The 26,353-nt window shown below is 44.2% G+C and overlaps 1 protein-coding gene across 1 annotated transcript in view; it reads right to left on the reverse strand.

Moving 5' to 3' along the window:
* DLG2 (discs large MAGUK scaffold protein 2) overlaps positions 1-26,353 on the reverse strand; it is an 880,772-nt gene that overhangs the window by 843,989 nt on the left and 10,430 nt on the right. The window contains exon 3 of the mRNA XM_081859540.1: positions 15,482-15,613. Within this exon, the coding sequence (XP_081715666.1) occupies positions 15,482-15,613 (132 nt within the window). The remainder of the gene's footprint in view (positions 1-15,481; positions 15,614-26,353) is intronic.

The following is a 26,353-nucleotide window of genomic DNA, read 5'->3' on the forward strand; positions in this document are numbered from 1 at the left end:
TGAATGATGGAGCGGATGTTGCTTAATAGCTACAAAAGCAAGGGTTGCCAACTTTGCATGCAGAGGTGCCAGTGTGCCTTCAAATACTTCTATGGCGCCCGTAAAACATCTCTGTGAATACTCCCTCAAAAATCCACAGTGCATGACAGTTTGCTCTTCCTGCTCAGTTCCTGTTTGCAGTGTCCCAGCCTTTCCTACATGGAAAACTCACCCTTAAAATACCCATTTTTCACTGAATGCCAGGAATGGATGGACATTATGTTCTGAACAGGAATCGCGACGGTGGCTGATGTAGACATGCCCACATCGTTTTGTCCTCCTGTCTCTTCTCCTAGACTGTGCAACCATTTTGTTTCATGGCATCCCTCCCCTCAAAGCTGCCATTTTGTTTTACGCCACATACCACACACACCCCATGGCAGCCATTTTGTGACTGGGGCCCACAACGACACTTGTTCAAAATGTCAAGACATGCCCACTGGCTCAAAAAGGTTGATATCCCCTGCACTAAAGCCATAACATCCAGATAAAAAACTGTATTAAGTGTAAAGCATGTCTGGGTCTCCCTTGGAATCCAGACACTGCCACTTTGAAGCTGGGCATCAGGACTCCTTAACACAACTTGTGCAGCATTGTGTGTGTGTGTGCACGCCCCGCCCCCCACCACAGACTAATAAATAGCTCAGCAGCCTTGTGTCCCAAGGCTTACATATTATCTGCCTCCTCGTTCCTTCTGGTTTTCTTCATTATCTTGGTTTGAATTGTGCTATCAGCAACATTTCAAGTTAAGGCAGGATTATCTAAAAATATTACTTGATGATTTCTCTTTTCCGCTCTCACATGACTAGCCAGAAAGGGCTATATTTGGCTAAAAGCAGCAAATAAAGGCTGATCCGAGTTTTGTGCTGTGATCAAGGCCATAAATCCACACTTCCCACTATCACATGAGATTAATTAGAGACGTCATTCCCTATCGAGAAATTTTTATAGGCACGGCAATTGATTTCAGTGAGCTGAAATCTGTGGTGCTTTGGGCTGCAATCCTATACACATTTATCCTGTTGAACTCAGTGGGGCTTACTTCTGAGTAGACACAAATGGGCTTGCACTGTTAACATGACCCTTTCCCTTTCCTAAATCACGTGAACGCGTAGACCTCTATAAAAACTTCTCTTGTGCCTACAATTAAGTTGGGCTACAAACACAACTAACCAAATAATGACACTACCATTAAATATTTAACTTTTGCACAGGAGCTTTCAGAATAGTTCACATCCATCGTCTCTAATTTTACAACAACCCTGTAATGTTGGGTTGTGGTACGTAGAAAGGCTGAAGCTGAAAGAAAAGTCAAGGGTGGGGAAACCTTTTTGGTCCCCTCAACCTAGAAGCAAACTTTGACAAGGGGGCAGGACCCACCCACCCCCAATCAATCATCTGACTTCAGTCTCCTAAACCATGGCTTAGCATTACGAATGAATCCTGCCCAGCAACTTAACTGTGTTTTGTTTACTGCCAACAAACCACAATCTGAAGCCATGGTTTGTTGCTGGCTTACAAATCATGCTTTGCCTTAACTATGGTCTGGCATTATGTGTGAACCCAGCACTTTCCTTAACTCGTGGTTTGATGCCTCCAGGACAAGACAGTCACCAACAAAGGCACCTAGGAAACAAACCTAACTTTGGAGAAACAATTCAGGGTTTGTTTGATCGTCTGGGGGACAACTTGTGGTTTATTAAACAACCTATGACTGAGCATTATGTATGAATTTAGCCAATGGGAATTAAGTCAGGCTGGTCCAGCGGCAGAGATGTGCTGAGGTGAGGTGTGTCGAGACCATTGTGCCAAAGTAGTGATACTATTGAACAGACTCCCATGAAATGTAGAATCATAGAATCATAGAATCATAGAGTTGGAAGAGACCACAAGGGCCATCGAGTCCAACCCCCTGCCAAGCAGGAAACACCATCAGAGTACTCCTGACATATGGTTGTCAAGCCTCTGCTTAAAGACCTCCAAAGAAGGAGACTCCACCACACTCCTTGGCAGCAAATTCCACTGTCGAACAGCTCTCACTGTCAGGAAGTTCTTCCTAATGTTTAGGTGGAATCTTCTTTCTTGTAGTTTGGAACCATTGCTCCGTGTCCGCTTCTCTGGAGCAGCAGAAAACAACCTTTCTCCCTCCTCTATGTGACATCCTTTTATATATTTGAACATGGCTATCATATCACCCCTTAACCTCCTCTTCTCCAGGCTAAACATGCCCAGCTCCCTTAGCCGTTCCTCATAAGGCATCGTTTCCAGGCCTTTGACCATTTTGGTTGCCCTCCTCTGGACACGTTCCAGTTTGTCAGTGTCCTTCTTGAACTGTGGTGCCCAGAACTGGACACAGTACTCCAGGTGAGGTCTGACCAGAGCAGAATACAGTGGAACTATTACTTCCCTTGATCTAGATGCTATACTCCTATTGATGCAGCCCAGAATTGCATTGGCTTTTTTAGCTGCCGCGTCACACTGTTGGCTCATGTCAAGTTTGTGGTCAACCAAGACTCCTAGATCCTTTTCACATGTACTGCTCTCAAGCCAGGTGTCACCCATCTTGTATTTGTGCCTCTCATTTTTTTTTGCCCAAGTACAATACTTTACATTTCTCCCTGTTAAAATTCATCTTGTTTGTTTTGGCCCAGTTCTCTAATCTGTCAAGGTCGTTTTGAAGTGTGATCCTGTCCTCTGGGGTGTTGGCCACCCCTCCCAGTTTGGTGTCATCTGCAAATTTGATCAGGATGCCCTTGAGTCCATCATCCAAGTCGTTGATAAAGATGTTGAATAAGACCGGGCCCAAGACAGAACCCTGTGGCACCCCACTAGTCACTCTTCTCCAGGATGAAGAGGAACCATTGATGAGCACCCTTTGGGTTCGGTCAGTCAGCCAGTTACAAATCCACTGAGTGGTAGCATAGTCAAGTCCGCATTTTACCAGCTTCTTTACGAGAATATCATGGGGCACCTTGTCAAATGCCTTGCTGAAATCAAGGTAGACTACATCCACTGCATTCCCTTCATCTACCAGGCTTGTAATTCTGTCAAAAAACGAGATCAGGTTAGTCTGACATGACTTATTTTTCAGAAATCCATGCTGACTATTGGTGATCATGGTATTCCTTTCTAGGTGCTCACAGACTGTTTGCTTAATGATCTGCTCCAGAATCTTCCCTGGTATTGATGTCAGACTGACTGGGCGGTAATTATTTGGGTCCTCTCTTTTCCCCTTTTTGAAAATAGGGACAACATTTGCCCTCCTCCAGTCTGCCGGGACTTCGCCTGTTCCCCAGGAATTCTCAAAGATGAGTGCCAGTGGTTCTGAGATCACATCTGCCAGTTCTTTTAATACTCTTGGATGCAGTTCATCTGACCCTGGAGACTTGAATACATCTAAACTAGCCAAGTATTCTTGTACTATCTCCTTAGTTATTCTGGGCTGTGTTTCCTCTGCTGAATCATTTGCTCCAAATTCTTCAGGTCGGGCATTGTTTTCTTTATCGGAGAAGACTGAGGCAAAGAAGGCATTGAGGAGTTCAGCCCTTTCTGTGTCCCTGTTTGCATTTCACCATCTTCTCCTCTGAGTGACCCCACTGTTTCTTTGTTCTTCCTTTTGCTACGAACATACCCATAAAAGCCTTTTTTGTTGCTTTTAACCTCTCTAGCAAGCCTGAGTTCATTCTGTGCTTTAGCTTTTCTGTCTTTGTGTCTACACGTGCTGGCTATTTGTTTGAATTCCTCTTTGGTGGTTTCCACCCTTTTCCATTTTTTGTACACATCCTTTTTTAATCTTAACTCAGTTAAAAGTTCTTTAGATAGCCACCCTGGCTTCTTTAGGCACCTTCCATGTTTCTGTCTCATTGGTATTGCCTGAAGTTGTGCTTTTACTATCTCCCTTTAACAAACTCCCAGCCATCATGAACTCCCTTTCCTTTTAGTATTACTGTCCATGGGATCTGGTTGGATGGTCATCTGTAATGTATGATCTAGCTGAGATTCCAGCATTGCAAGGGGTTGGGCTAGATGTTCCTTGGGGTCCCTTCCAACTCTACAATTCTATGATTCTTTGGGGTCTTTGAGTATTAAGGTATATGGGAATTCAGCCTGGGCATGCTTTGAAAAACGATGAATTCTCTGTTCCTTCCAAATACTTTTTCAAGCAACTGCAAGTCGTCTCTATCACAATCTAGCCTTTGGCAAAATCTCAAAGAACATCCAAGTGGGTGTTTTACAACATCTTCCCTGACATTTTTTCAGGTGCTATTCAGGAACCAGCAAGAAGAACACAGATTTCAGTAAGCTATAATTTGGCTGCATACCTGACAGGGGGAAAAAGAAGAAGAAAAAGATCTGGCTGCCTGAGATCATTTGCAGGAGTGTCGCTTTTCTACTTTAAAAGAGGAGCCTTCAGGGGAGGGGCTATGCAAAAATTCAAGCTTTTTTAGGACAGTTTTGCTTATGAAATGAAGATGGCGGTTGGGACTTTTCACACAAGATAAAAGCCGCCCTTGAAAGTTAAGTTCTGCTATTAAATGACTGCTCGTTGGAAAATAAAAATGATGCTCCTTTGAGATTATAAAGGCTTATCTAGATCATCAGTTCAAAGGGTGAACCTATCCCATTTTAGCCAAGTACTTTCCAAGCACAATTCGAAGTGCTGGTGTTGACCTTTAAAGCCCTAAATGGCCTCGGTCCGGTATACCTGAAGGAGGGTCTCCACCCCCATCATTCAACCCGGACACTGAGGTCCAGCACAAAGGTTCCCTCGCTGTGAGAAGTGAGGTTACAGGGAACCAGGCAGAGGGCCTTCTCGGTAGTGGTGCCTGCCCTGTGGAACGCCCTCCCACCAGATGTCAAGCCAATAAACAACTATTTTACTTTTAAAAGACAACTGAATGTCTGACGCTGTATTGTTTTTAATATTTGGTTGGAAGCCGCCCAGAGTGGCTGGGGAAACCCAACCAGATGGGCGGGGTGTAAATAATAAATTATTATTATTATTATTATTATTATTATTATTATTATTAAGTTTGTTTGTTTATAGGATAGCCATGCAATCCTGTTTAGAGGTAGGTAGGTGTCCTTTTTTGTTTTTTAAAGAAAACTGCCTTTAAAAAGGTCCTTGATCAATTTCACTGGTGATAGCCATTGCCAGTAAACAAAGAGTCATTGAAAACCACACACACAACTGAAGGGATGGTTGTTGTGGTTGTCGTCGTTGGCATCCATCTGTCTCGAGAGACAATGGAGTGCACTTCCAGGGGTGAAGTCAAACCTCTGCAATAGCAGCACCCAAGTGACCTTCTCGAGACGCAAACCTAGGCAGTGTGTATGGAGGTCCTGGGCTGCCCAGACAACAAGCCCCCCCCCCCCCAGCCTTGCTGATGTGGTCCAAAGGATAGCAGTTTGGCATCAGCTTGCCTGCAGGAATTGCTGGAAGGAGGTGTACAAGGTGCCAGAACTCCCATCATCCCTGGTCACTGACCATGCTGGCTGGAGTTTATGGGAACTGAGTGCAGCGGCATCTGTAGTGCCCCCGGCGCACTTCAAATGAATAAAATGAAATGTGCACACATAAACTTAATGTAAGTAAGCTACATTGCCAGCCACAAAAAGTGCCACAGTGCCTCTTTGCGTCAGTCTTCTGTTCCAAAAGCACGCACGCAAACCAGATACGGTGGCTTTTCTCTCGTTCTTGCCGCTGCTGGGAAGATCGTGTGCCAAGAAAAGCTGAAAGTGTAAATTTTCAGTTCACGGGAACGCTGCAAATGCCCCAGTTTTGAAAAATGCAGAGGGAGGTTACACAAGCTCGAGAATGAAGCTGGCGTGTGTTTTGAAAGGATCCGGGAAATGCGCTGTCCTTTAGAGGCAGGGTTTATCTGCGTTTTAGAAAAAAACCCTATAGAGATTAGATTTTACCTAATGCTGCGTAAGATGATTACAGCTATTTGCGGAGCATTAATTCCCGCTCAAAACAAAATGATGTTTTATAGAGATGATTCCGCACAAATGCACCCTGTGCGCTCACACACATATCCACATATAAATCTCGTTCCCCAGCAGAGCTCCCTAAGCTGGAAAACCATGCACTTTTCTTAATGATAAATGTACACAGCAAAAAGGTGGCCGAGAGGAGAAGAATCTACAAATATTGTGCCTGCTTATTCATCTGGTTAGCTGGTGTTGCATTATGGTCAGTAGGGGCTGAGCTACGAATCAGGAAGTCCGCCGTCTGAATCTAAGCTCAGTCAGAAACTCACTTGGAAAGTCACTGTCTCAGCCTCAGGTTCCCCCACCTTACCAGCAATATAGGGGGGTAATAATAGGAACACAGGAAGTTGAGTGTCGAGGTCCCCAGGGCCACCCCAATAACTCACACATCACACCAAAATTTTTGTTTAAGGTTTTTGGCATAATTTTTGGCCACAACTTTATTAAAATACAAACATGTGAGTGGTTGCTTAGGCATTGGTTGAGACTATCTGCCCCCACCATGGGGGACAGACTGACATTCCGCACGATGTGAAAGTCAGAAAAGGGGAATACACTTGGGGGTAGCGACGGAGCAGGGAACCTGCCCTCAGCCCACCCCAAATGCAGCCAGGAGCTCTTGCAGTGGCCCCGAGCCCCCTTGACAGGGTGGACAAGCAATAGTTAGCCCCCGATTCCTTTAACGGAATCCCTTGCAGCAGCAGCATTAGAGGGGCAGGCACAGCCAATCCATGCCCCTCAACCAACCAAACCATAAACCAATGCCTAACTGCAACCTTACAAGTTGTGACGATTTGCTATGCAGTAGGCAAAAACCAAATGGCCCCAGCCAATCAGCCAGATAGACAAAATTCCTACCGGGCCCCTGCCCCAAGAGCAGATGACCCCATGACAGGCATAGCAAGGTGTCAGGGAACGGACATCGGAGCGAGAGGTGGAGGCAAGGCTCCAAAGCGATGCAGGAGAGGGGACCAGCAGGGGGGAAGGAATTCAACGTAACACCAGTAGAGAAGGGAGGGAGATGGAGGATTCGGAGAGGGGTCTCCAAGACTCTTCACCCGAGACCAGTGGAGAGAGCACGGGCACGCCTCTGCCCACTCCTTCCTTGCGCAGAAGAGTCCCGCGCAGGGAGAGTAGGCGGAGACTTGGCGTCAAACAGTTTCTATGCTGGAAGAGGTTCAAGAAACGCCCACTGACGGATTCTGCAAGCGACTGAACAGCCACGGAGTGAGGGCTGTCAGCCGAGGCATGGTTAGCCAGGCGATCTAGCCAAAAGTAACGGCAACTTACGCAAAAGTAACCCCTTATAACCATTACACAAGGTGAAAGCGATCAACCCTAATTCTAGGGAGGGGGGGATGGGTAATCCGATGCATGGGCAAAAAGAGGAAGCCCTAGCCTCATGCAAGGAGTTTTAGCATTTCTGGCTGTCAATCAACAAATGGCAACATTAACTTCTTCCCAACAAGAAGGGAAGCCCAATCGCATCAGTGGCCAATGGTCAATAAGCCCACCCCACAACTTTGGAGTGTCCTGGCAGCCCCCACCGCAACACGTGCTCTCCATGAAGGAGAACACGCTTTGCCTTAGACCATTGGTCCATCTTGCTCAGTATTGTCTTCACTAACCCATGACGGGGCTCTTTTTTGCAATGTCTGGGTGCAGGGAGGAAGGGGTGTCAGAAATCACCCCATTTGCTCACTTCCTTTGCCCATGGAGGGGGTTTTCTGAACACATGTGGCAGTTGCTCAAGTACACTTGGTGTGTGTTTGTTGCGACCAAGAGGGATGCACTTGGTAAGAGAGGCAGGGAGGGTATTGGCAAAAATGTATAAATCCAAATCAAATAAGTGTTGGAAATGTAAAGAGAAAGAAGATTCTTTTATCATATGTGGTGGTCTTGTAGTAAGGTTAAAGCTTACTGGGAAATGATATATAATGAATTAAAAAAGATGTTTAAAGTAACTTTCGTAAAACAACAACAACAACAACAATAAATAACCAGAAGCTTTTCTTTGGGGAATTATAGGGACAGAACTACCTAAATTGTATAGAAACCTATTCATGTATGCAACTACAGCAGCAAGTATGTTACCTGTCCAAAAATGGAAAGAAGGAGAAGTCCCAGCAAAGGCAGAATGGATACAGAAACTTACGGAATATGCAGAAATGTTGAAATTTACCAGAAAAATCAGGAAATCAAGATAACAAACTTTTTATAAAAGAATGGAAATGGTTTATTGAATATTTACAAATAAACTGTAAACAGTTAAGAACATTGGCAGGATTATTGTAATAACCTGCAGTTTTATAATAGCATATATTTAAACTAGATGAATAAATGAGCAAATTAAGATAATTTGGATATGCAGAAAATATTAAAAGATAAATTCAAGGAACCGAAGAAAGAGGGGGAAGGAAGTCAAGATTTGAAATGTTAAGATGATTGTAAAATTATTGAAATGTATAAAATTGAAAATTATAAATTATAATTTTAAAAAGAGAGACAGGGAGGGAGAGAAGGGGAGGTATTGCATGTTTGTGGCCTGTATGTTTGGCCTGCGGAAGAGAGGGAGAAATGCACTTGGGCCGAGAGAAGGTGGGGAAATATAACAGAATCATAGAATTATAGAATTGGAAGGGATCCTGCGGGTCATCTAGTCCAATGCCCTGAAATCTCAACCAAAGCATTCCTGAGAGATGACGATCCAACCTCTGCTTAAAAACCTCCAGTGCAAGAGAGTCCACCTTCCTGCAGATGAGAGAAATGTTATGTGGTGTATCAGAGACGGAGAGATGTGGCTGCAGAGAAACAGAATACCAGGGAGGTTCGACTGAATTCTTCTCCCTGATACACTAGCTTTCTGCATGCAATGTTTTTTTTTTTCCCCGACAGTGGGGAAAGGCAGACATGCAATTCTTGGCACACTACCTGCATCATTTTTTTCTCCCCATTTGGATCCCCCACCCCTTCCACCATTGCACTTTTAAGGCAGGGACAGGAAGCCAAGGCACAGGGAACTCTATCTGGACCCCGGGACCCTCTCCAAGCCATGCCAATGTCAGGGACGGGCAAGACACTGATGAGTGTGCAGCAGGGGAAGAGGGGCTGGAGTCTGACTCAGCAGACAGCAGATTTGGGGGAACCTGTATCAGCCATAAGGCAAGAGTCTGAGACAGGGGAAGTTTCAGAGCTGGAGGGTGGAGCAGAGGGTGGGTTGGAAGGGCTTCCCCGCCCTCTTCTGCACCACTTTCTCCCAGAACCAGGAAGGGGGTGAAAGGGGATGAGCAGAGGAGGCTTCCATGCAGGCATAGCCTCTGGCTGCGTGTAGGCAGCCAGTCAGGGGAAGGTGCATAAACTGGTGGAAGGTACTTAAAGTGGTCCCCTGTTGTGGCAACTGCTCTGTAGAGCGCGGACCTGGGAATAGCTGCCTATCAAGAGGCTGTTAGGTTCATCCACAGGTCAGGAAAGGGGACTTGAGACGTGACATGCAATCACCTGTTATTCACAAAAGTAAAAACACAACTGAGTTCATTCTAGGCTAATCTGGTCCCTCTTTAGCCCTCTCCTCCTAGACTCATCCCAAGCTGTCGTAAACTGCTGTGAGGGGGAGGGACCCCCCTTTGGACCAGTCTGGCCCATGGCTCAGCAATGTACAAGGCTCTTTGTGACATGGGTGTCAGTGGAGAAGTAGTTGCAGAGGGATTGCCCAGCCGCTGAGCAACCAAAACAGCATCTGGCTCCTCTCTGCCAGAGTCTGCACTCGTATTGAGTCCCTCGATGCCCAGCCCTGTCCCTTGAACGGCTTTCTTATTCTGAGCCCCCGTGTTCACTCAAACCTCCTGCTTCCCCCTCTGTGTCCTCCCTGGGGGGTGGGGATCTTGACTTGTCGTCTCCCACCACACTTTGCCATCCAGCCAGTCCCTGACACTGCCTAGACACTAGATTGGTGTGCGAAGATATCTACAGAAGCGACCATGGATGTTATCTTTGACAATGAAAAGGTTGCTTTCTACCGTGTGGATTTATTTGGCTGGGAAGCGCCCTTGCCCCATTGGCCGTGCCTTTTTGCCTGACTAGAATGCGTCCTTGAACTATGGCAATACATCTTGCCTAGCCAGGGGAAGAAATGTGTGCTGTTGTCAGAAACTTTGTGACTTTTGCATGGGTCTTCAGTACTGAGCTAAAGCACACAGCTGTTGCCCTGCCTACTTTTGCCTCAGAGTGGCCGCTGAGACCATATAACACTGGTCCTGAAAGACCTACATTGGCTCCCAGTACGTTTCCGAGCAGAATTCAAAGTTCTGGTGCTGACCTTGAAAGCCCTAAATGGCCTCGGCCCAGTATACCTGAAGGAGCATCTCCACCCTCATCGTTCAGCCCGGACACTGAGGTCCAGTGCCAAGGGCCTCCTGGCAGTTCCCTCCCTGCGAGAAGTGAGGTTACAAAGAACCAGGCAGAGGGCCTTCTCAGTAGTGGCACCCACCCTGTGGAATGCTCTCCCATCAGATGTCAAGGAAATAAACAACTATCTGACTTTTATAAGACATCTGAAGGCAACCCTGTTTAGGGAAGTTTTTTATGTTTGATATTTTATCGTGTTTTTAATATTCTGTTGGGAGCCACCCAGAGTGGCTGCGGAAACCCAGCCAGATGGGCTCGGTATTATATTTTTAAAAAACTAGAATATATGCCTCATTTCTTCGATGGGTATGAAGACTACAGCCAGCCACTGTAGGATGCCTGTTTTGGTGCAGCATGGCTGAGTGGATTGAGATTGCCAAGATGGCACTTATTATATATAATAGAGCATCCTTTGATAAACTACCCTCTAGCCACGGCACTGCCAGCCTCTCAGTTCTCCATTTCAATTATTCATCTGTTTCTATAATCAAGGCCTCATTCATATTTATTACTCTTACAGCAACCTAGTAATGAGCCCTGATTCCTCTGCTAGGGAAACATGATACGTCTTAAAAGATTATGCTGCTTAGAAGCATCTCTACTAAGGTTCAGGGGCTGAATGCAAAGCGAAAGGAAATCCAGGCCCCAGTATTTGTGGGGTTTCCCCTCCCCATAATTAAAAGCTGCACCTCCGAAAATCCTAGTCACAGTTCTGGGGTCACCATTTTCTGGAACTGCAGCCGGCCCCAACATTAGGCATGGGAGACAAATTCAATTTGATTTTAATGAGAAACTCCTTAATTCGCACTTCTCAAACCAATAAGTGAACTGAAACCCAATAACCCTACAAAATTCGCACTTCTCAATTTTTTTGTGATGCAGATCTCCATCAATGCGCACAGTCATTCATGCATTGGGGAAAACGGTGCGTTAGAAATGAACACATTCGTGTAAATAACATATGAAAAAATATCTCGAGGAATATGGTTTGCATGAAAAGTGTCTATCAGGAGAAAAGTTATGGCAAATTTTCATGAGGATTTTTAAAGAAATTGCAAATCACTGCAGAAACGCGGAGAACCGAATTTAAGAAGGGTAAAATGAGAAATTGAGAGAATAAGGCTACCAGTCACTACCAACCACGATGGCTATGTTCGACCTCCACGGTAGTAGAAGTAGTGTGCCCAGTGAGGAAACCCAGTCATATGAGTGGAGGATTGTTATTGTTATTGTTATTGTTATTGTTATTATAACAATATTTGAGAATTCATAGAATCATAGAATCATAGAATCATAGAGTTGGAAGAGACCACAAGGGCCATCAAGTCCAACCCCCTGCCAAGCAGGAAACACCATCAGAGCACTCCTGACATATGGTTGTCAAGCCTCTGCTTAAAGACCTCCAAAGAAGGAGACTCCACCAGACTCCTTGGCAGCAAATTCCACTGTCAAACAGCTCTTACTGTCAGGAAATTCTTCCTAATGTTTAGGTGGAATCTTCTTTCTTGTAGTTTGGATCCATTGCTCCATGTCCGCTTCTCTGGAGCAGCAGAAAACAACCTTTCTCCCTCCTCTATGTGACATCCTTTTATATATTTGAACATGGCTATCATATCACCCCTTAACCTCCTCTTCTCCAGGCTAAACATGCCCAGCTCCCTTAGCCGTTCCTCATAAGGCATCGTTTCCAGGCCTTTGACCATTTTGGTTGCCCTCCTCTGGACACGTTCCAGTTTGTCAGTGTCCTTCTTGAACTGTGGTGCCCAGAACTGCAGGTTCTGCAGTACTCCAGGTGAGGTCTGACCAGAGCAGAATACAGTGGCACTATTACTTCCCTTGATCTAGATGCTATACTCCTATTGATGCAGCCCAGAATTGCATTGGCTTTTTTAGCTGCCGCATCACACTGTTGGCTCATGTCAAGTTTGTGGTCAACCAAGACTCCTAGATCCTTTTCACATGTACTGCTCTCAAGCCAGGTGTCACCCATCTTGTATTTGTGCCTCTCATTTTTTTTTATTTTTTTTTTGCCCAAGTGCAAATTGCAAGTGAGGAGTGCAAATTGCCCAATTTTGCCCAAGTGCAAATTACAAATTGCAAGTGAGGAGAGCACTGTTGCGCTCACATCCTGTTTATGAGCTTCCCATAGACATCTGGTCAGACACTAAGATGACAGAATTCTTGACTACGTGGGTCATTTGCCTCAACCAGCAGTGCTCTTCGTATATGTTCAGAGGCAGTTTGCCTCTTTGTATCAATTGTTGGGAAGCCACAATGGGAGAGGAATTAAGGGACCATTTGTCCTCAGCCCTCTCTTTGAAGGCTCCTTCATTTGAATGGCTCTCTGCTCTTCAGAGTCTGATTTAAAGATAAAGAGCCGAAGAAGAGAAAGCAGGAAGGATCTTGGAAGCTGTAGCACTTGGATGCGGAGTAAGCAGGAACACTGATCGCACCCATCCCAGTTAAAACCTTCAGGCCTAGTTGGTGCATTATTCATTATTATTAACTTGGATTTATTAATCACCTTCCAAACCGCCGCCTCAAGGCAATTCTGCATCTTCCTCACTCCCAACTCTCTTAACGTTTGCTTTGGTTTTGCTTATGTGAAACGCTTACCTTTAAAAATATTAGCTTTTGGAGAGTAGAGAGGCTTTTACGAGTTTAAACTTTGAGTTATCTTGTTTGCTGTTGTTGTTGTTGCTGTGGTGGTGTGTGTTTTACTGGTGAGGTTTTGGCTTCTCCTTTGGTTCTGTTCTGTTAGATTTTAACATTTGCAACCTGCCACAAGCACTGTGAATATTCAGAGTTATAAGCAACTTTTCAGGACAAAAATCGACGAACGCACAACAGATTTTTTTAAAAAAGGAATAAGACTGGAAACCAAAGCACAGGGACCATATGACATTAGTGTGAATTTTAATGCAGAAACACATTACTAGGCAGCCTATCAAACGTGGTCCCAAACAGATGTCAGAAGTGTGATTATTATATGTAACGATTATATAATAATCAGGTTTTATTATGTAACAGCATCCTCTTACAACCTTGGAATACAGTTGCACAGTCACTTATTGAGTATCAGCCAATCCAAGGCATTCAAAGAGCAAAACAATTTTGTAATGAGAGATTATGCATGTTTCGCCATTCCAAAATCTCCGTAATAAAATTTTAAAAGCACCACGGGAGTGAAGAAAGGTCATCTCAAGTGGGTAGATGGAGAGAATAAATGCATTTGTGGGTTTTTTTAATAGATATAAAAAGAATTAAATCAACAGGCTGGGAAACTTCTTTCCTGTTTATCGCAACAAGTGATGAAGAACACAATGGAAGGAAAGCTTTGGTTCAAGCAGTTCTCCTTTTTCTCCCTTACAAATCATCTTAGCCACCCCAAGAAAAACCCGAAATCACAGGAAATAACAACACCACTTTTGTAGCAGTCTTGAAAGCAAGCCTTTTGGCTTTGTGTCCCTCAAGGACACAACATGCACTGATTGACATGGAAATTTATGCCCTGCACATACCGACAAACAAGACAGATGGCTGTCACCTTCTGTCTCCAAGACTAGAGCTGAATTTCAACCACAAGGTGATACCTGCTTGAATTCTTCCAAGGAGGATCAGAAAAGACTATGTCCACCTCTGTCAGACCCTCTCCAAGGGCCTTTCACCACTTCCTACTCATTCTCCTTCCCTGATGCCAACAGACATGTCATGAGGAAGGAGGACGTGGAGAGGGTGATAGGAAAAGGCACTCTTCCAAGTCTATGGAAGCACCGATCGGTGACCGGGAACAGACCCAGAATCACACAAACACTCCACCTCCCATTTCTTTCAAAGTGAAAGCTCCAGAGCATCAGGTTCCCACCAGGGATTCTGGTTGGAACAGACACTCCAGAAGATGTCAACAAGCACCTGCTACTTCCATCTCCACTTTTCCCATGGCCAGTTATTTGGTCTTATGGAAGGAGATGAGGAGGAGGTGATGGTGGTCGCTACAATTTCTTCTTCTTAAATCACAGCGCTCAACTCTCTGAACACAGAGCAAACAGGAAGGCGATTGCCTGTCCCTATCAAAACTATTGGACACTTACTATCTCCAAAGGCAGGCATATTCGACAGAACAATCTCTCGCCTCCCAGAGTCACAGCAAAGCATATCTTCAACCTCCTCTTTTGGCCAGACATAACAAGGCAACATTGGAGATACATTATCAAATCCTCCACCTCTAAATTTTGACAAGTGGCAACTGTGCCCTCAATGCCAAAACTGAATCATTTTCCCAATGTAAAACATTTCCCCAAAGTTTCTATTTGCCCCATCTGGGAAGCTTATAGGTACCCATAATAGAGCAGACAGCAGCTTGACAGGGTGGCAGGATCATTTACATCAGGAAAATGAAAGAGCAAGAAAAGTTCCACATCACCATTTATTTTTATTGTATTTCTAACCCACCCTTCATGAGAAGCAAATTACAGCATATAAAAACAGATAGGACAGTTAAACAAACAAGCAAACACCTGTAACACTAGAATCAGAAATAGGTAGGTCATGTTTTCTGCCAAGAGAGGCACCAAAACACGTTTTTCAATTTTCAGGAGGGCAAGGAAAGGAGGGCAAGTGTATCTTCAGCAAACAAAAGAAGCTGGAAATCTATGTTGCCCCCTCCTCTGTAGAGAGGAAGCTCCACATTTTTGGAGCAATCACCTAGAAGGCTCTCTCACAAGCTGCCATTGCCCACCTCCAAACCTCTGAGAGTAGTGGAACCACCAGAAGCGCCACCTCTGTTATCTTAAGCCCTGAACTGATCTATAGGGAAGAAGGTGGTCTTTCAAATTCTTTACTTTATGGTGATTACCACCTACAAGCAACCATAGTTAATAAACTATGGAACATGGAACATCCCCACATCAGGCTAGTTGTTCACATGACCCCGTTAACCAAGCCAATCTATGAGAATCATCTAAGAGCCATACATCTTCAGCACCCAATTGCATGAATCATAACAACCATGAAGAAAAAATAAGCATTAGCCGGATTTACGTACCTAGCAATGCCTGGAATAAGCTGCTTTTAAAGATGCCCATCACCTTTTTAATGGCCTTTTTCAGTGGCTGCTCTTCTGGCTTTTTCAGCTTCTTGCAATAATCTTCCAGAAGTGCTAAAGCTCGATCCGTGTCTACAATAAATAAAAATACCCAAGGTTATAAAAGTAGTTAACTGGGTTGAAAACGCTGAGAGTAACAAAACAGAGGAGGGGGAGGAGAAGCAGGAACAGATTATTGATCGATGAGAGGGAATAGAAGCACCACACATTAAATAAAGCAATCGTACAATAAAACCGTCATCAGAATCAAAGTACAGCACAATGAAGTTTGCTGCAACAGCTTTGGAAATCATAGTCCTCCCAATCCTCAAAGTGGCCATACTCCATCTCTTCCCTGCAGCAGCTTCTGAAGACCTTGCCCTAAGTAGGGCATCCATGTACACATGAGATTACACAGGATCCAGACCTATCCTGCAATTTCTAGTAAACTACTGCATTTTGACATGGCTTCCCTCAAGTCAACTTCAAGCGATCTGGAGCACAGTATTCTTACTTGAAGCACGCTGAATCCCAGGTATGTGAAGTCTTCCTTTCCATCACAATTTCCAAAGGTGGAGGTCAGGGTGGGAAACCAATCAGGCAATTCCATCAGGTGAGGACATCACCCCCCAGACTCCACCCACGGCAGGTGACTTCAACACACATCAGCCCATGGGTACGTGTACAGTGATGGGCAAATTTGACTTGAAATGCAGCAAGAATATTCACTGTGTAAAACGCCTTAGATCTCCTTTTCAGGTTTCTTCCTAGTGATTTGGTGTCGGCTGGTTCTCAGAATTTCCCATTGACTTCCCTATGCTGGGATTTCAGCACAAAATAACACACTAGAGAGGCAAGCAACTGGTCCAGCGCCAAAAACCACTTCAAAAATGAATCAGTGCTCCAAAGTCTGCCATGAATATATGATTATTTTAAGAGCCCAGGCCTTGGATAAATAGGAAATGAAGTGGCGTTGGGAGATTTCAAGGCACAGCTAAGAAGCATGATTTGCATTAGCTATGCTTTGGAGAATTCTTTGGTTTGCAAACCATCTAAAGGCCTACCTAGATATTTATTACACAGGATGCACAGCTCCTGTCCCTGGTAAAAGGAAGTCATTTGTTTCCCCACCTCCTACATACAGTGATCAATGAACTGGAGAGGAGGGATGCTGACCATGATGACATCACATGACATGTCACTTTTACGAGACATCACCAGGGGGACCGTGTGGGAAAGATGTGGGCCAGTGCATCTCCTGTAATGTATAGCTAAGGGCAGTTCTCCCTATACATTTATATTTACAGATTCCAATACGGTGGTTTTTATTGGGCTCTGCATGTGGATAGCTCAGGCAGTAGAGCACGAGACTCTTAATCTCAGGGTTGTGGGTTCAAGCCCCATGTTGGGCGAAGGATTCCTGAATTGCAGGGGGTTGAACTGGATGACCCTTGTTGTCCCTTCCAACTCTACAATTCTATGATTCTGCAATTCTAAACATGTGGGGCTGGATGCTGAACCCTGGAGGATGGCAGCTCTAGGAACTCACACCAAGAACATTTTAACAAAGCATCCCCAAAGGGGCAAAAATAGATGCAAAATGGAGATTTATCAATGACAGGTAACAAACAATCCGACAATCCGACAGGTAACAAACAATCTTAAAAAGTAGAGACATCACCTTGCCAACAAAGGTCCGTATAATAAAAGCTATGGTTTTCCCAGTAGTGATGTATGGAAGTAAGAGCTGGACCATAAAGAAGGCTGATCGCCACAAATACTTACAGATTAAATATTGTCAAATGATAAGAACAACACACACAAATAAATCTCACAAAACTATCTCTGCAACGCATAACCAAGGTTAATCTGTTGACTAAATGTTGTAGGATTAAAGAAGATACCAATTAAAGTAAATGTCGTATTTGTGTATAGGGTTTCTAACTTTTTGAGTCCAGTTGATAGAAGTTTAATCAGCAGCAATTGACAGGTAACTGTTGGGTTTTCAAATGATTCCAACACACTCCTCTGTTATAAGCACAGGAGTAGGCTGAGCTGCTTTTTTTCTGGTCAATTGGCAACCCTACTTATGTAAGACCCACATCTGATTGTAGGAGCTTCTGAGGATTCATTCCCTTCACTGGGTGAGAATAGATGATTAGCTCTACCTTGGATATTTATAGTGCACAGTTAGCTACAAAGGCAGCTATTCTTAGGACTCAAACATATTTGCATTTGTAATTAATTTTGCACTCTTTCTCTTGGTTCAAATGAGCATCGTTCCCATTCTGCCTGCTTAAAAGTTCTCTGCAACTCAATCAGTTGGCTGCAAGCCTCGAAAACCACACAATCATTTCATATTTAAGCCAGAAGCTCCCTGGACTAACAGGAGGGAAACAGCCTAAAGACGCCCAAGAGATGCTTCCCTTGTAACCAGAGTCCAATTGCAACCAAGGGCGGCTCTATCATTAGACAGAGAGAAGCAGCTGCATCAGGCAGCAGGTGCTGAGGGCCACAGAGTGAGGGGCAGTATTCTACTAAAAAGACACAAGAATCCAAGGATTTCTACTTGAACAATGGAATTTTCCCCCTCCTCATTCTGCACACCTCATGCCCTCCAAAATCTGTTATAGGAACCCCCAGAACAGATTCAGAGGGGTGCACTGGTAGAGGAGAGGTGGGGAATTTCCGTTGTGCATGCAGAAATCTGTGCTCTATTGGGCCCCTCCAGATGATTTATAGATTATAGATGCAGAAATCTGTGCTCTATTGGGCCCCTCCAGATGATTTATTAGTTTGCACAAATCTTAGATGGAGATTGGATTACCTCCTATCTTCACTGAGCATACATCCTGGTTTGTTTGCAAAACAGTTGTCATCCTCAGTGCTGGATTTACGTATAAGCTAAACAAGCTATAACTTAGGGCCCGACTCTGCTGGGGTCCCCAAAAAAATTTAAAGGAAAAAAACCCTGGATGTACATTTCCAAAATATAAGATAAACAACAAATAAAATAAAACCTACATACAGCAACAGTGTTTTGTGTTGTGTAGGCTCCTATGATGTAAGGAATGGGCCCCACCTGCTAGCCAGCTCCCTAAAATACCACTGGTTTGCTCATTTCTATATATAGGGTGCCTACATTCTGCATGTGCAAATGGCTTTAGATACCTATTAGGTCCATAAATTACCATATAGCATATATTCAAGAAGAAGAAGAAGAAGAAGAAGAAGAAGAGGAGGAGGAGTTTGGATTTGATATCCCGCCTTTCACTCCCCTTCAGGAGTCTCAAAGCGGCTCACATTCTCCTTTCCCTTCCTCCCCCACAACAAACACTCTGTGAGGTGAGTGGGGCTGAGAGACTTCAAAGAAGTGTGACTAGCCCAAGGTCACCCAGCAGCTGCATGTGGAGGAGCGGAGACGCGAACCCAGTTCCCCAGATTACGAGACTACCGCTCTTAACCACTACAACACATTGGCTCTTCAACACAAAAAACAGCGACAATTTGCTGTTGACAAAAGACAGCTGGACATCTAAAGGGCCCCATTACCTTCAGTAGCTTAGGGCCTCATCAAACCTAAATCCGGCCCTGCATTCACCTCACTTTGCTTAACAAGGTTCTACACGTCTTTCTGTTAGCAATCCAACTTTCCGTGTATTTTCCCTGCCAAAGCACAAGAAGTCCACGGCTGTTATCTTAAGTGGATTCGTTGCTCCAGGACAAAGGGTGTTAATCCAGTTTAAATGTGCAAACCTAAAGTTCTGGTTTGTTTGTGGGCCCCACAGCACACTTGCAGTCTAGGGTGTCCCAGCCCACAGCTTAGAAATTACTTCAATGTACATTTCTCAAGTGCTAAAACCCACCACGTCTCCAGTTGCAAAATCCTTCCACAGTTCCCCCTACAAAGCATCTACTTGTTCCCAAGATATACCCACTCATAATTGTTGTTGTTGTTGTTTTTAAAGCAATCAAAGTAAACATCTCTCCAGCCTTCAAAGTCACAATTGTTTTCAGTGTCTCATGGCCAAACTACAAGACATCTGTGAGAAAACCTCATGATATTTCAATTTTTACTTTCGAGGTTGGGGGAGAGAGCTTTGAATTCAATCAGATGAATGGTGTTTGGGGACCATGGGTATATTTGGGGGGGGTGTTTTATTCTGAAGTGTCACTACTAGTGGGGTGGGAGGAGAAAGAAATTCCATTCAGTTCTCATTTAAAGGAGAACCTGCCTGATTCTCACAATATGCAAACCAATTCGCAGCCATCCTTTGAAATTTGTACTTCTCTGAATTTTGCAATGCTGTTCTCCAGCCAAATAGCTTGTGAGTAGCTGCCAGAGTTTGGTACTACCCAAGCTCCCTGTGGCTGCTGTGGGGGCTCTTTTTATTCTGTTTGTTTGGTTTTTGTCTTTTTAAGAGTGTTATTCGTCAGTTGGAGACCTTTGGATACCAAGCAACTAGCAATTCAAAAAAACCATAACCACAACACAAAACTGAATATAGAATGGGGTACAGTGAGTTTGGAATGTATACATTGGCAGGGTGTGTGGAGAGACATGCGGAAATGAAACTGCTTTTGAAAACTGTATACAGTGGTACCTCGGGTTACAAACACCTCGGGTTACAGACTCCGCTAACCTGGAAGTAGTACCTCGGGTTAAGAACTTTACCTCAGGGTGAGAACAGAAATCGCACGGCGGCAGCGGGAGGCCCCATTAGCTAAAGTGGTACCTCAGGTTAAGAATGGTTTCAGGTTAAGAACGGACCCCCGGAACGAATTAAGTTTGTAACCAGAGGTACCACTGTATTAGGGAAAAAGCATGGAGATATGTGTATATTAGAAGGAAGTCGCACTAAAATGCTGATGAGTTTTCATGAGGCATAATAATAATAATAATAATGGTGTGAAAATGTGGGGAACTGAAATTAAGATTGGAAAAATGAGAAACCAGGAGAACTGAAATAGGTACATTCTCTCAGCCCTAGCTATAGATCAGTGATGCAACACACGTTCTGCACGGACAAGATCCCAAGTTCAATCCCGGCCATCTCCAGTTAATAGCCAGCAACAGATTATGCTGGAGACCTCTGATAGCCACTGTCTGTCAGCCTAGATAATACTTAGCTAAAATGGACAAACAGCCTGACTCAATATACTGTATTCAACCAAGTTTAAACTGCGCCCAAATATAGGCTCCATTCAGGTTGCATTCAAGCCAGTTTTGCGGATGTGGGGGAATGGGTCGATACAGTATAACTATTTTTCCTCCACACTGTTTGCTGAATCTTCCCTACATCTTATTAGTCCTGGCGTGGGAGAGGGGGACACCCACACCATGGGGCTAACAGCAGCTTGAGGGGTGGGAAAGAGGGTCGCCATCCCACATACTTCATGGAATCAAATTTGGGTTGCCAACTTTCCTTTTTAAACTTGCCTGGTTCCTATGCCTTTTAATAACAGTATAGCAAGAAGGTGTTGAAACAGGCAAAACTTGGTAAGAAAGTAGTTCATCTACTACAGGGGTCAGCAAACCTTTTCAGCAGGGGGCCAGTCCACTGTCCCTCAGACCTTGTAAGGGGCTGAACTATATTTTGAAAGAAAAAGAATATGAACGAATTCCTATGCCCCACAAATAACCCAGAGATGCATTTTAAATAAAAGGACACATTCTACTAATGTAAAAACACACTGATTCCTGGACTGTCCGTGAGCCAGATTTAGAAGGCGATTGGGCTGGATCCGGCCCCGAGCCTTAGTTTGCCTACCCATGATCTACTACATTTCTGTGACTCGGGTGCTGAAAGGTGGCAAGCCTATGCCAACACAGAGGCAAAATACTAACCAGCTAAAGTGGCGCAAACTGTAGCCCTAGAACACACATCAGCAATTGGATCGTTTTAATCAGATTATTTTAAATTCTAGCTAACAAGGTAGAAATGCTGTCTAGCTTTGGAGTGGCTAAGCTTCAGCAATCCAGCTTAAGCAGGGGGGAAAATGCAAATGCATTATAAATATGAGTTTATTATTGTGTCGCAGTTTACGTAATTTCAGGTTTTCCCTCTGCAGGTCCATGACATGAATATGCAATTGCTCGGGTGGCCTTAGGGTAGTGTGATAATTCTGTAGAATGGAGCACAAAGAGGAGCGCATAGCGCCGCTGGAAGTTGAGAGCCCAAAGTCCGCCATTGTGCACAGCTTGTAAATCGGTAGAATACTGTAGCTGATTATGAAGGCGCTCAACAGGAAGTCTGGTTTTTGACCCCTGTCCAGTACCTATTGGGAGCTGCAATAGAATAAGGGCCAGATCACTGGTTTCTCCCAGTCCTGCCTGGAGATGCTGGGGATTGAACCTTGGAGCTTTTGAACGCAAAGTTCAGTGACTGAGCCACAGACTTTGCATGACAGGATATGCTCACGTAAGCAAATAGCAGAGAGGCAGCTATGAACCATGGGACGCGGGTGGGGCTGTGGGTTAAACCACAGAGCCTAGGACTTGCCGATCAGAAGGTTGGCGGTTTGAATCCCCACGACGGGGTGAGCTCCCATTGCTCGGTCCCTGCTCCTGCCAACCTAGCAGTTCAAAAGCACAAAGTGCAAGTAGATAAATAGGTACTGCTCCAGCAGGAAGGTAAACGGCGTTTCCGTGCACTGCTCTGGTTCACCAGAAGCGGCTTAGTCATGCTGGCCACATGACCTGGAAGCTGTACGCCGGCTCCCTCGGCCAATAAAGCGAGATGAGTGCCGCAACCCCAGAGTCAGTCACGACTGGACCTAATGGTCAGGGGTCCCTTTACCTTTAGCTATGAACCAGACCAGCCTCTTTGTGGCTTTTTCCCAAGCAATGTACTCCAGTCAGGAGTGGAAAGGCATGCAGAAATATGTGTAAGGAGAAATATGGTAATGAAATTTCACGAGCACTTTAAAAAAAAATAGCAAACTGATGTGGATATGCGGAAGACTGTACTTAAGATTGGGAAAATAAGAAACTGAGACAATCTGAAATACAGTCAAACCTCGGTTGTCGGACATAATCCGTTCCAGAAGTCCGTTCGGCTTCTGAAATATTCCCCAACCGAGGCACAGCTTCCGATTGGTTGCAGGAGCTTTCTGCTCTCAAACAGAAGCCACATCGGACATTTGGCTTCCAAAAAACATTCAAAACCAGAGCAATTGCTTCCAGATTTTCAGCGTTTGGGAGCCGAAATGTTCCAAAACGGAGGCGTTTAGGAGCTGAGGTTTGACTGTATACAAATTAATCCATCCCTACTTGTGAGCTCCTGAAGAGCATATCTAACTATTGCAAACTGACACCAACTTTGTACTAGCATATTTTAGATTTGCCAAAATGTGTCTGGCGATACTTTCTGGATGAGACATATACATAACTGGTGGTTGAAAACTTGCTTTCCTCTTCTCTTCTCCTGCCCGCCTCAGCAATATATCACAGCTTCTATAGCCTACATACTGTATTCTTTGCTCTATAAGACTCACTTTTTCCCTCCTAAAAAGTAAGGGGAAATGTGTGTGCGTCTTATGGAGTGAATGCAGGCTGCGCAGCTATCACAGAAGCCAGAATAGCAAAAGGAATTGCTGCTTTCGCTGCGCAGCGATCCCTCTTGCTGTTCTGGCTTCTGAGATTCAGAATTTTTTTTTTCTTGTTTTCCTCCTCCAAAAACTAGGTCTGTCTTATGGTCTGGTGCATCTTATAGAGCAAAAAATACGGTATATAGTAAGGGTATTTAAAATTACAATTGTACATCCTACCCTGGGTCTCTAGAATCTAACTCTTCTCTCTAAGCTGGGAGTTGAATTGCTAGATATTCCCTCAATGAATCTGGGAGCGGCAGTTGTGGGGAGGGGGGAGACCTTAGAATCTGATATACTAATTGTAAACTCATTCTCTCGGTTATGGTCCTCATGAAGCCAAAAGGAAAACCAAAGATTTGCAAAAAATCTTTTACAAAAACTCTACAAGAGGAACTCAAAAACATTCAAATGAGGACTGAGCGTGCTCAGTGGCCGTGAAAAGTTGGTGATCAGAAGAAAAGGAATTGAAACGAGTGAGGTGGAATGGGGTGTTCTGGAAGAGAAATGGGCTAGCTAGAAGCTTGAATAGGAACATGACACACTGCAGCATTTTATTGCAGTTTCTCTGTTTGATTTTTCCCAGCCCCACCTGCAGAACTATATAGTTCTCAGTGGTGATCGAGAGACTACATTAAACCAATTCTGAGGCTACTGTGTTATTCACGCATTTCTGGGAATAAGTCCCACTGAAATTGATGGCCTGCAATAGATGGAGCTGTAAATGTGTGGCACAGCCTTCCCCAAAGGCTTATTTCTTCTACTGCGTCTGCAAATTCTTAGCAAGATGAGCTGTGCTGCTTCCTATTCGAACTAGCTCACCATGTCTAAGTGAGATCACTCTTTGTCGGAACAATCACAAACAGCGTCCCTGTAGTTAAGTGTTTTTCAGTCATCCGATTATTCCATAGAGCAAACAGAATAAGCCCTATATTTTGGTGCTATTGTTTAAAACCATGATCCGAACGTGAGCTATATGTCAAACAGTATGCAAGGCAACGGTATGCCACAGGCTAAGACTGCCACGTGATGCAGCAGAAAATTAAAGCCTTGTCAATAACATGGGACTTCTGACACAGACCGCACTGCCTTGTTAAGTCTGCAGAAAGCCACCTAAAAGCCATTAGCAGGGAAGGGATTATTATTGGGGGTGGGGGAGAAGGGTATATTAGAAGGGAGAAATAACATATTAGGAAGCCAAAATGTATTGTCTTTCAAAACAGTTTTAGACCACCTGATGTTTCCCATCTGGCAGCCTGGTAAATATCTGCGTCATAAGAGCTAAGTGGGAATGGGAGACTGAAAAGTAAGGGCAACATTTGTTTACCCATAAAGCAAACTTATCAACAAGCACCAATCTATATATGTTAAATAATATGTGCCACCCACCTAATGAATGTAAGACATAAACTTTACTCCTCTACTGGCATTAAAACAGTAATTTTCTTGAGCATTGCAGTATAAAGCAAACACATTCTCCTCATCACGCAATTCCAAAAGAAGAACCCTCCTGGATCAGCCCCAAAAGCCTATCAAATCCAGTGCCTTGTTTTCATAGATATCACCTTGCCAACAAAGGTCCGTATAGTTAAAGCTATGGTTTTCCCAGTAGTGATGTATGGAAGTGAGAGCTGGACCATAAAGAAGGCTGATCGCCGAAGAATTGATGCTTTTGAATTATGGTGCTGGAGGAGACTCTTGAGAGTCCCATGGACTGCAAGAAGATCAGACCTATCCATTCTGAAGGAAATCAGCCCTGAGTGCTCACTGGAAGGACAGATCCTGAAGCTGAGGCTCCAATACGTTGGCCACCTCATGAGAAGAGAAGACTCCCTGGAAAAGACCCTGATGTTGGGAAAGATGGAGGGCACAAGGAGAAGGGGACGACAGAGGACGAGATGGTTGGATAGTGTTCTCGAAGCTACCAGCATGAGTTTGACCAAACTGCGGGAGGCAGTGGAAGACAGGAGTGCCTGGACTGCTCTGGTCCATGGGGTCACAATGGGTCGGACACGACTAAACGACTAAACAACAACAAACTAGATGTACTTTACTAAGCCCACAAGGAGGACCTGCATGCCAAAGTGATCTCTCAACAACTTGTAGATTGCCATTGGTTGGCATTCAGAGACATACTGCCTCCAACCAGGGAGGGAAAAACTTAAGCCTTATGATTCCCCCCCCCCCCAATGCTCTTTTAAAGCCATCCAAGCCATGAGTAGACCTTGTGGGAATGAATTCCTTAGTTTAACTTTACACTGTATGAAGAAGCAATTTCTTTTGTCTGTCCTGAATCTTCACCCAGCTTCATTGGATAACCCCTAATTTTAATATTATATGTGTGTGTGAGAGAGAAGATTCAATCTATTTGCTCTGCACTATGCACAGTCTTATATACCTCTGTAATGTTCTTCCTTACTCGCCTTTTATAAACTAAAAAAAACCACAAACCCAAATATTGTCACCTTTCCTCATGGGGGAATTGCTCTAGCCCAGGTGTTGGGAACGTTCGGTTTTGCAGATGTTGTTGAACTACAACTCCCATTAGCCATGCTGCCTGGGGCTGATGGGAACTGTAGTTCAGCAATAGTTGGATGGGCAAAGGTTCCTGACACCTGCTCTAGCCCCCAACCCCATCTCTCCATAGAAGAAACAAAAACAAAAACCCTGATCTCAATATCCTGTTTGAGGCACAGCAACCAGAACCATGCACAATATTCCAAGTGCTATCACATCACATATTTCTATGGTTATAGCATTACAGTTCTGCCAGTTTTATTTTCACTCCCTTTCCTAATGATCCATAACCCTCCATCCTTATTTTGCTTGTGTTTAGTAGGGGGTAGATGACAAATTACAGAACTTGTTATAATAATAATAATAATAATAATAATAATAATAATAATAATAATAATTTATATCCCACCCACCTGGCTGGGTTTCCTAGATCCAGTTTAATCCACCTGCCCACAATAAGCACAATATGTTTGTGTAAACTGGTCCCGTCTATACAACCAAGCAGTGAAGCTTTTCTGGGAATTTACTACTTAAAGACTCCAGGTGGAGAACCACGTTTGAACACAATAAGCTTCCTTATATACCAAGTGAGACCACAGGTCCATCTTGGCCAGTAAATAGAAGCCACCTTGAAGACTAGATCTGAATTTGCCATTCTGTGCAATGACCAATGTGCTCACAATCATTCTCTCCCCACCAACTTTTTCCCATTTAAAATATTATTCA

The sequence above is a fragment of the Podarcis erhardii genome, assembly GCF_964252035.2.
Source record: "Podarcis erhardii genome assembly, chromosome: 4".
In the NCBI taxonomy this organism is placed as follows: domain Eukaryota; kingdom Metazoa; phylum Chordata; class Lepidosauria; order Squamata; family Lacertidae; genus Podarcis; species Podarcis erhardii.